Raw genomic sequence first — 12,102 nt, forward strand, 5'->3', positions numbered from 1 at the left:
TCGAAAAAAGATATAACAGCAATTTTTTATATTATAATATTTATTACATGCATATAGACGATCACATGGGCAGATAACAATCTAAATCTAAGAATGTAATCTATAAATATGGTATATGGCTATAAAACAAGCAAATAAATTTCTCTGTTTTTACCAGTGTATTAGTAAATTGAATCCATATTTTACTCATGATTGATACAACATTCATCAATGTATTCTTGTTCACCTGCATTTCCAGCAGTGTTTCTATAGATCTGCAGCATTTAGAATAATTCATGATACGGAAAATTGGGATTCTATGCTCTTCAGGCAAAAACAAACTTTGAATCAATATCATTAAAAAACCTTTACATGTACATGTATGGTAAATCGATACAATCCATGCACATTACATATTTGGTAAAACCTTTTTTTTCGAGACATAATTCTACAAACAGATTGTGCTATCAGTGAACAGCAATTTTTGAAACAAATATCATGTCGTATTAATGATAAAACCCATTTAGAATGTCATTTCGTACCTATCTTCTCTAGAATCTGAAAAAACAACTCAAGATGAACGCCGTTTTAGGTTAGACTGTAGACAGGTAGTCAGAGAATTATTTAGAATGTCTGATGGGCCAGACAAAATAAACCATTCCCTTACTAATTAAAACAGCCAAAACAACTTTATGTGCTGAGCAGTAATTATAAAACAAGACAAGAATATTGTTTCACTAGATTGGTATCCTGATAACTCTCTTTACCTGTCATTATGAGGTAAAAACCCATTGATATCACTGCTTTTAACTGTTTGTTCAAGCAATAACATATCTATCCTAATGGTTTATCAATTGAAGCACTGTTTTGTTACTGTAACCCAGTCTTGAAGGTGTCTATATCCTCATGTTTATGGACAATTTCACAAAAGATCAGTTTGAGAGGATGTACCCTGAGAAAAGATATTGATTCAGTAGAATTTTTTCTGCAGACAGACAGACAGACAGACAGACAAGCTGATTTCAGTATATCCTTCCCTTTACTTGAAATGATCAGTACCTAGTAACATATGTAGCCGGTTATTTTCGAGGGGATGATATTTTTGCAATTTTGTGGGACATAGTTTATGAAAGTGAAAATTCAGCTCAACAAAAAATTGAGAAATGGTTTACTCATTTGAAAACCACTGAAATTTAATTTTGTTGTATTTACTTAAAATTTATTAAAAATGACACTTGGTTGGGACCACATCAGGATCATTTCATGCAAGTTTCAGCTAAATCGCAATGGTAGAACATCAGAAGAAGTTCAAAATGTGAAAAGTTCATGCACGGCGGACGATGGACGAAATATGACGACTATAGGTCATCCTGACCTTTTGGGCCAGATGACCTAAAACACATTTTTTTTTTTTTTCTGTTTTTAAATAAAGTGGGTTTTTTATCAAGAACAAATGAAACAAACCTGGAATTGATCTTGATGATATCCACTAAGGTATCGCGGACCCTGGAACACAAATATCAAATAAAAACAATGTTCTGACTTACTAATAACCTAGCTATCACAAGATTTCTTATCACAAAAAAAACAAATATGTGAAAGAAAGCAATTTGATGAGTCAGTACTGAATTTATGGGCAAAAATCTGTAAAGACACAGCAAATTACGTGCTTTACAACAGAAGTGCTCTTTGATTTGTCGAGGGAATAATTTGTCAATAGGAATGGATTGTTTATCAAATACTAGGGTCTCTGTATCTCACAATGATGAAATCATATGATGTAAGCAAACAAAAAATGGATTGATTCGTCTTCTTATGATGTATTTGACAAGTTAAGATAGCAGAAAGAGACACCGAGGCATATTTGTAGAGTATCTTTGCAACATAAAAAACATCCTTTGAATTTTCTGTAAAGCTAGTATTATAGTCTTTTATGTATAACATATTTTTTACTGAAGACTGACTATCACACATTTGCTTTTACACTGTTATCACTGAAGTATGTGTCAGCGTTGGGTGGAAGATGGAAGTCAGAGTTCTTAGATTAAAACCATGGATCTATCAAACTGTTATAAGTTCAGAGACTATAATCATACAAGCACTGTGACTCGTAAGAGTAGAATTTCAGAGACTAAAATCATTTAGCCACAAGCATTGTGACCTGTAAGTGTTGAATTTCAGAGACCGATCAGTCCCAAAACACAATATGCACAACTACGGCCCTAGGGAAACTTACATCTGAAATTTGAGAATGATCCCTTCAGTACTTTCTGAGAAATAGCGATAACGAGAATTATTATACCTCATCCATGTATTACAGCTTCTGATTAGTCAATACAGTATCACGTGATTAAAAACAATCGTCATGTCATCTGTGTGTGCGCTGCATTGATTGAAATTCCGTTATGTCACCCCCGAATCGTTATATCGCCCTTGTTATATCACCCTCTCGTGAGCCTCTTTCAGGTAGTCTCTAATAGTGACGTACTACTACCCGATATTCGTAGAGAGGTTCCGAGTGATGCAAGTATGGCGGCTTCAGGCAGGTATCGTCATGAAATAAAGAGGATTTTGGAAGAGAAGGATTCTAAAAACACCAAGAGAATTATAAAGGGGTCTGTTGAGTCATTCCGCAACTTTCTTAAGTCTACGGGCCGCGATGACGCTTTTGAAAGATACGATAAGTCAACATTAGACAGTCGACTAGGAGAATTTTTTGTCGGTGTCCTGTTATGCTCTGCCCTCGGGTGACATAACGACTCTCAGGTGGTCAAATCGTCATGTCACACAATCATGGGGGCATCAATTGTATATTGTTAATGTACTGACGGAAGGAGGGATGACGGGCAAAAAAAGCGATCTGTAATGGTGGGCTATAAAAACATTTAGTTACAAGCATTGTGACCCATAAATGTAGAATTTCAGAGACTCAGCCAACATGAGGTGGATGGTTCAAGTATGCAAGACCTGAACCAAGACATAGAATAGGCGCTTTGAAAGATGTCACACTTAAATAAAAAAAAAAGTGTGTTTCAATGAAACATCAAAAAGTCTGCTGCCCTTTGAAGACAGAGAGAATGTCTGCTATTAAATAAAATGACTTCAAAACTGTCACAACTGTCTTTTTTGCTATCAAGGATATAAATAGACATACCATAACCATGCCACCTGCTTTTTCTGATTAGCCTCTTCTTCAGATACATGGTCTCTTTTCAGCTGGAGATCAATTTCTGCTCTTCGGCCCTGGAGGTAAAAAAGATAGTCTCATTGTAACATTACAGCATAACATAGGATTTTCCGATTGTTTGTCTTCTGTCTATGCATTCTTTTAATTATACACAAATGACTTATTCTTGACCTTGGTATAACCATACACCAATGACTTATTCTTGACCTTGGTATAGCCATACACCAATGACTTATTCTTGACCTTGGTATAACCATACACCAATGACTTATTCTTGACCTTGGTATAACCATACACCAATGACAGACTTATTTTTGACCTTGGTATAACCATACACCAATGACCTATTCCTGATCTTGGTTGAACCGTACAACAATGAAAATTCAATATTCTTGGCCTTTAAAACAACTTTGTATTCAGGTTTTCAATGTGTTTTGAAATATTGAAAGATTCAATAATCAATTATTATTATATTAAAACAGCATCAACCCCATTTAGATGAAAATATACTAGACTTGCATTTGCAAAAAACTCAATGTGAATCACACATTTCTAGTGGCTTAGGTTTTCTTTTTAACAAACCTCAGCATCGCTTTGGACAATAAGGAATATGGAATGAAATTTTCAATAAATTTAACAATAATCTTATTCCAATGCCACAAAGAGGACATTTAAGTGATCTGTCTATCTTAATTGCTTGGTATCTCTGAGTAAAGTTTCCTCCTCTTGTGAAATAACACAATAAAATAACGATATCTTTCTCACTGTGATCAAATTGTAAAGGCAACCGTTTCTTTTACAAGTTTCATTTTATTTTATTTGCCTGAAGTGAACAATTTTGTATCTCTCGGGCTTAAAATTTTTATATGACTTTTAAAGCAAGTTTCCAGAGAAATTGAGTCAAATTGAATTTTGATTGATATTTATAGCACAAAAGTTACCTTACAGTTTAAGATGTCTGGAAAATTATAAGCATTGTATTTGTTTTCCTTTAAAACCCCTACAGCAATTTTCAACTTTATTGGACATAATCTAAATTTTGACCTGTCATAAGCCTGTTATATATCCATGGTAACCGTTATCAAACCAAGTGATATGAATTAGGCAACCACATCTTACATAATTTGACGAGGTTTGAGCAAAATTGATCCAGAGACTAATTAATGAGTTATGAACCATTTTATAAAACCTATGAATAGTGACCCAGTTACCATGGCAACCAAAGTGTTTCCAAAAATAAAGCCTTAATGCACATCTGCACATAGTTCGTAGCATTACAATGAAGTTTCATTGAAATTGGTTGACTGGTTTAGCAGGAGTTGTTCTGGCAAGTTTTGTGGACGTCAGACAGACGGGTAGTTCCAACTTTGTTGCAGGGGCATAATTACACCAAATGTATCTCTATCCTACTGCAGCAAGGTTTAATTTATCTATTTCATATACTAGAATGATAGTTAACACTTGATAAATGCAAAGAAGGAAGACTATCATTAGATTAGCAAAGATTAGCTCAACATATTTATATATGATAAAATAAAAGAATCATGCTTTATTGCTTGATCTTGATGATATGGATATAATACTGTACCTCAATCATAGCTGTATAGACACGATCTACAAACGAAGTCCAAGCCTGAGGAAGGACCATACTCCTGTGCCACTCAGAGGGCTGGATAGGGACCTGTGAGGAAAAAGAAATGTTTGTATCATTACAATCATGGCTGTGTACCATCTACAAAGTCCTGTGGAGGACCATACTCCTGTACCACTCAGAGGGCTGGATAGGGACGTGTGGGGGAGAGGAAGGTGTATCAAGATATAATAAATATACAAAATTTTAACAAAAGCTTCACTCAAAATGACTATAAATAAAGCCATATGATAGAAGCTCTACTAATCATAACATGTGTGTGAGCATATAGAATCCATTACATTCCAGTACCCTATGGACTATGGAATTATGTAAGTAGTTTAAGATAACTAACTACACAAAGACAAGAACGACACAATAAGTGGGGCGAGAGGGTGCTTTTTTTTTTTTTTTTTTTTTTTAATTTTCCAAAAAAAATGGGGCGAGCAGTATCAAAAATGAGAATATGATGTATACAAACATAAACACTAGGCCAAATCCATTATATTTGTGTTTAATGTACATGCAGGTTGTAGCATTTTAGGTTTGAGAGTCAAAAGAAAAGATATAAATAACATTTTTGGCCTCTGTGCTATTGACTTGTCTGAAACACTAAATTGTTGTCTGAAGAATGTTGACAATGCAAGTTCATGTGCAAAGATCTAAAAATCTGTACAATATTGGGAACCTGTAAAATTTTGCCACACCAAATAGAACAAAAGCTGTGCATTTGGGTACATGAAAATACTTTTTTTAAATGTAAATTTTCTAGTAACAAATGTAATAATTAGAAACGGGAAGGGTAAATTTGGACTTTCGTTCTTCGGATTTCCGGTGGATGAAATAGGGGCGGTAATTTTTAAAAAAAAATTTTCTTCTAACTTATTCCATTTTAGGGGAGGGAAATCCCTAGGAACTAGGTTTCAAATTGGTGTGGCCTTACTTACAAGAACCCCATGGGCCTTAACGTCATCTGACTATTGGCACAATACAAAATTCAGTCATTAAAAGATTTTAGCCTATTTAACCCCTGTGAATGAAGATCAATGTCCTTTTTTTAAAAACAAATATGGTAGCCCTTCATCCCAACATGTCACAGGCCCACTATCAGGTCTCTAGGCCTCTTATAATTAAAGTTATTCACAAAAAATATTTCAAGATTTTAGCCTATTTGACTCCTGTGACCTTGGATGAAGGTCAAGGTCATTCATTTGAACGAACTTGTTAGCTCTTCATTTAAGCATGTCACAGGCCCAATATCGGGTCTCTAGGCCACCTAGTTATTCTCAAGAAGTTGTTTAAAGATTTTAACCTATTTAACCCCTTTGACCTTAATGAAAGTGAAGGTCATTCATTTGAACAAACTTGGTAGCCCTTCATCCCAGCATGCTACAGGTTAAATATCAGTACTCTGGGCCTTTTGGTTATTGAGAAGAAGTCGTTTGAATGAAAAGTTTACACACGGTAGATGACGACGGATGGTGCATAATAACAAGAGGCCCAGAGGGCCTGTATCGCTCACCTGGTTTGTAATGCCAAGTAATGTTCTGAATACAGTTTCATTGTTTCTTTTCTGAAGGAATTTTAATATTAACCTATAAGTCCCCTATTGGGCCCCACCCCTCCTGCTACCAGGGGGTCACAGCCAAAGTTCTGTTCTCCTTCCCCAAAGGATGTTTATGGCCAAATGTGGTCACAATCCAAGCAAAACTCTAGGACAAGTAGCGATTTATAGGATTTACCTCTATTTCCCCTATTAGGCGCCACCCGTCCTGCCCCCGGGGACCACTGCCAAAATTTATACAAGTTCTGTTCCCCTTCCCCCAAGGATGTTTGTGGGCAAATTTGGTTACAATTCATGTAGAACTCTAAGACTAGTAGCAATTTAAAGGATTTACCTCTTTTTCCCCTATTGGGCCCCGCCCCTCCTGCCCCCAGGGGACCAGAGCCAAAATTTATACAAACTCAGTTCTTTTCTTCCAAGGATATTTCTGGCCAAATTTGGTTACAATCCATGTAGAACTCTATGACTAGTAGCGATTTAAAGGATTTACCTCTATTTCCCCTATTGGGCCCCGCCCCTCCTGCCCCTGGGGGGTCAGAGCCAAAATTTATACAAGTTCTGTTCCCCTTCCAAAAAGGATTATTTATGTCCAAATTTGGTTACATTCCATGCAGAACTCTATGACAAGTAGCGATATAAAGGATTTACCTCTATTTCCCCTATTGGGCCCCGCCCCTCCTGCCCCCAGGGGACCAGAGCCAAAATTTATACAAGTTCTGTTCCCCTTCCCCCAAGGATGTTTGTGGCCAAATTTGGTTACATTCCATTCAGAACTCTATGACTAGTAGCGATTTTAAGGATTTACCTCTATTTCCCCTATTGGGTCCCGCCCCTCCTGCCCCTGGGGGGTCAGAGCCAAAATTTATACAAGTTCTGTCCCCCCTCCCCCAAGGATGTTTGTGGCTAATTTTGGTTACAATCCATGCAGAACTCTAGGACTAGTAGCGTTTTAAAGGATTTACCTCTATTTCCCCTATTGGGCCCCACCCCTCCTGCCCCCGGGGGGTCAGAGCCAAAATTTATACAAGTTCTGTTCCCCTTCCCCTAAGGATGTTTGTGGCCATGTTTGTGGCCAAATTTGGTTACAATCCATGCAGATCTCTAGGACAAGTAGCGATTTAAAGGATTTACCTCTATTTCCCCTATTGGGCCCCACCCCTCCTGCCCCCGGGGGGTCAGAGCCAAAATTTATACAAGTTCTGTTCCCCTTCCCCCAAGGATGTTTGTGGGCAAATTTGGTTACAATTCATGTAGAACTCTAAGACTAGTAGCAATTTAAAGGATTTACCTCTATTTCCCCTATTGGGCCCCGCCCCTCCTGCCCCCAGGGGACCAGAGCCAAAATTTATACAAACTCAGTTCTTATTCTTCCAAGGATATTTCTGGCCAAATTTGGTTACAATCCATGTAGAACTCTATGACTAGTAGCGATTTAAAGGATTTACCTCTATTTCCCCTACTGGGCCCCGCCCCTCCTGCCCCTGGGGGGTCAGAGCCAAAATTTATACAAGTTCTGTTCACCTTCCAAAAAGGATTATTGATGTCCAAATTTGGTTACATTCCATGCAGAACTCTATGACAAGTAGCGATATAAAGGATTTACCTCTATTTCCCCTATTGGGCCCCGCCCCTCCTGCCCCCAGGGGACCAGAGCCAAAATTTATACAAGTTCTGTTCCCCTTCCCCCAAGGATGTTTGTGGCCAAATTTGGTTACATTCCATTCAGAACTCTATGACTAGTAGCGATTTTAAGGATTTACCTCTATTTCCCCTATTGGGTCCCGCCCCTCCTGCCCCCGGGGGGTCAGAGCCAAAATTTATACAAGTTCTGTCCCCCCTCCCCCAAGGATGTTTGTGGCTAATTTTGGTTACAATCCATGCAGAACTCTAGGACTAGTAGCGTTTTAAAGGATTTACCTCTATTTCCCCTATTGGGCCCCACCCCTCCTGCCCCCGGGGGGTCAGAGCCAAAATTTATACAAGTTCTGTTCCCCTTCCCCTAAGGATGTTTGTGGCCAAATTTGGTTACAATCCATGCAGATCTCTAGGACAAGTAGCGATTTAAAGGATTTACCTCTATTTCCCCTATTGGGCCCCACCCCTCCTGCCCATGGAGGGTCAGAGCCAAAATTTATACAAGTTCTGTTCCCCTTCCCCCAAGGATGTTTGTGGCCAAATTTGGTTACAATTCATGTAGAACTCTAAGACTAGTAGCAATTTAAAGGATTTACCTCTTTTTCCCCTATTGGGCCCCGCCCCTCCTGCCCCGGGGGACCAGAGCCAAAATTTATACAAACTCAGTTCTTATTCTTCCAAGGATATTTCTCGCCAAATTTGGTTACAATCCATGTAGAACTCTATGACTAGTAGCGATTTAAAGGATTTACCTCAATTTCCCCCATTGGGCCCCGCCCCTCCTGCCCCTGGGGGGTCAGAGCCAAAATTTATACAAGTTCTGTTCACCTTCCAAAAAGGATTATTGATGTCCAAATTTGGTTACATTCCATGCAGAACTCTATGACAAGTAGCGATATAAAGGATTTACCTCTATTTCCCCTATTGGGCCCCGCCCCTCCTGCCCCCAGGGGACCAGAGCCAAAATTTATACAAGTTCTGTTCCCCTTCCCCCAAGGATGTTTGTGGCCAAATTTGGTTACATTCCATTCAGAACTCTATGACTAGTAGCGATTTTAAGGATTTACCTCTATTTCCCCTATTGGGTCCCGCCCCTCCTGCCCCTGGGGGGTCAGAGCCAAAATTTATACAAGTTCTGTCCCCCCTCCCCCAAGGATGTTTGTGGCTAATTTTGGTTACAATCCATGCAGAACTCTAGGACTAGTAGCGTTTTAAAGGATTTACCTCTATTTCCCCTATTGGGCCCCACCCCTCCTGCCCCCGGGGGGTCAGAGCCAAAATTTATACAAGTTCTGTTCCCCTTCCCCCAAGGATGTTTGTGGCCAAATTTGGTTACAATCCATGCAGATCTCTAGGACAAGTAGCGATTTAAAGGATTTACCTCTATTTCCCCTATTGGGCCCCACCCCTCCTGCCCATGGAGGGTCAGAGCCAAAATTTATACAAGTTCTGTTCCCCTTCCCCCAAGGATGTTTGTGGCCAAATTTGGTTACAATCCATGCAGATCTCTAGGACAAGTAGCGATTTAAAGGATTTACCTCTATTTCCCCTATTGGGCCCCGCCCCTCCTGCCCCCGGGGGGTCAGAGCCAAAATTTATACAAGTTCTGTTCCCCCTCCCCCAAGGATGCTTGTGGCTAAATTTGGTTACAATCCATGCAGAACTCTATGACTAGTAGTGATTTAAAGGAAATGTTGACGGACGGACGGACGACGGACGACGGACGACGGACAACGGACGCCGCGCCATGACATAAGCTCACCGGCCCTTCGGGCCAGGTGAGCAACAATAGGTCATCCTGACCGGTCAGATAACTTAAAAATCAATGATCGGACTACAAGTTTAAACAGTTTTCATCATGTTCTGAGGATATAATCCTTACTATATTTACATTTTTTACATGTAGCTGCGCTCTTTTGAGGCTTTGCCATAAATTCATATTATCTTTATGCAGGACTGAATATATACCAAAAGAATTCCACAGAAGTTGATGTGTTAATAATTAGTTGAAGTTATCAAGTCAAATAACTCTTGCAAATATTGATGGATTTTGACCAGTATCAAACCACTCCGAGATCTCATTAATATAAAACAATATAGGAGGTTTACAAGAAGACCATTTAACCTAATAATTTTTTGTATGACCGAATACTATAAACTAACAGGTTTATTTAAAGAAAACCATTTTTTAAACAAAAATTATTGTTTACATGAATGAATACAAAAAAACTGGCAGGTTTCTATATATTAGACCATTCTGCCTAAATACCATAAACTAGCAGGTTTCTATATATTAGACCATTCTGCCTAAATACCATAAACTAGCAGGTTTCTATATATTAGACCATTCTGCCTGAATACCATAAACTGCTCAGAAGACATGATTACCACATATTATGATGAATATGAGGAAGCAGAGAGAGAATAAATCTATCGCACTCGTCTTTCTCTTCCATGATTTACATGGTATCTGTTACGTTCTGACGTACACAAGTCTGATATTTAATCCTGTACGTGTGAAATAACATACAAACAGGAACGCAATTATAGATCTGTCACAGCAATAGGAGCTCAAAACAATGCATTATATATAAATATAGTCTGTATAACCAAAATACAAAAAGGCCTGATGACGTCACACATCTCAGCAGTATAACAATGAGTACAAAATTTTATATCTCTATCATTACTGTTTACCATTATGATAAATCTAACATTAATCTAAGTGCTATGTACAGTGATCAGTATTGTATAACAGTTATTCTCTCATACCTATTAATGCAGCACTGGATTGTCGCATGCAATGCACTCATGTCCCCGAGGCTGTACTCATTACAGGTTTTTAATGGCAGTCAACTTTGTTAATTTATTTTGATTCCTTCTTGATAAGCTCCCTCGCAAAATAAATTTATTATGACTCAAGCAATATGGACGATGGGAATCATCTAGTGAAGTTTCAAAAGTGTTAAAGTAACAATATTATCTAATTTACAAATTACTCAATTCTCCTTTTTTGATAGTTTACCTCATTTAAGTATATATTTTTACAATTGTTAAATGTTTTTTTTTATTGTACATCGACATGTATCTAATTTGGTCTTAAACATTTAAAATGTCTTGGATTTTGCCTTATTTATTATCTTTTTGAAAATCTTCTATCTTGTTTGAAAATGTCTAACCATGTATTGAAATTAAGTTATGCTAATAAGACAACTTATTTTGATCATACCTCACTTAACATGGCCCTGAACAACTTGTTTTGATCATTGTGACCTCATTTAACATGGCCCTGAACAACTTGTTTTGATCATTGTGACCTCATTTAACATGGTCCTGAACAACTTGTTTTGATCATTGTGACCTCATTTAACATGGCCCTGAACAACTTGTTTTGATCATTGTGACCTCATTTAACATGGCCCTGAACAACTTGTTTTGATCATTGTGACCTCATTTAACATGGTCCTGAACAACTTGCTTTAATCATACCTCATTTAACATGGCCCTGAACAACTTGTTTTGATCATTGTGACCTCATTTAACATGGTCCTGAACAACTTGTTTTGATCATTGTGACCTCATTTAACATGGTCCTGAACAAATTGTTTTGATCATTGTAACCTCATTTAACATGGCCCTGAACAACTTGTTTTGATCATTGTAACCTCATTTAACATGGCCCTGAACAACTTGTTTTGATCATTGTGACCTCATTTCACATGGCCCTGAAAAACTTGTTTTGATCAGCGTGCCCCATTACGTACAGGTGTACGTGATTCACGCATTAAAAGTAATATGCACGTACACAAATTGGAAGCAGAGGGTACACTGCACGTACGATAAAATGGGAGTAAAAGCTAATAAAATGGGTGTAAAAACTGAAAACAGTTGTTATATATAATTTATATATTAAAACTGTCGGAAGAAATGACGAGACAATATCGTCCTGATCTTTCTGTAAGCTGGTTGCTACAGGCGATTTCCCTGCATTTTGATTGGCTGATCATGACGACCCATCGATCTAGGTTATTTCATAACCTGAATAATGTTTCGCTATTTGATTATGGGCGCTATCACACACTAAATATCGTAAGGCGTAACACCAGT

General features: G+C 38.0%; 1 protein-coding gene across 1 annotated transcript in view; it reads right to left on the reverse strand.

Moving 5' to 3' along the window:
* Positions 1-12,102, reverse strand: part of LOC138332616 (focadhesin-like) — a 315,742-nt gene that overhangs the window by 23,880 nt on the left and 279,760 nt on the right. Inside the window, exons 24-26 of the mRNA XM_069280615.1 lie at positions 4,755-4,847; positions 3,134-3,222; positions 1,444-1,485 (exon numbers count right to left, since the gene is read on the reverse strand). Coding sequence (XP_069136716.1) covers positions 1,444-1,485; positions 3,134-3,222; positions 4,755-4,847 — 224 coding nt within the window. The remainder of the gene's footprint in view (positions 1-1,443; positions 1,486-3,133; positions 3,223-4,754; positions 4,848-12,102) is intronic.

The sequence above is a fragment of the Argopecten irradians genome, chromosome 10 (genome assembly GCF_041381155.1).
Source record: "Argopecten irradians isolate NY chromosome 10, Ai_NY, whole genome shotgun sequence".
Lineage (NCBI taxonomy): Eukaryota > Metazoa > Mollusca > Bivalvia > Pectinida > Pectinidae > Argopecten > Argopecten irradians.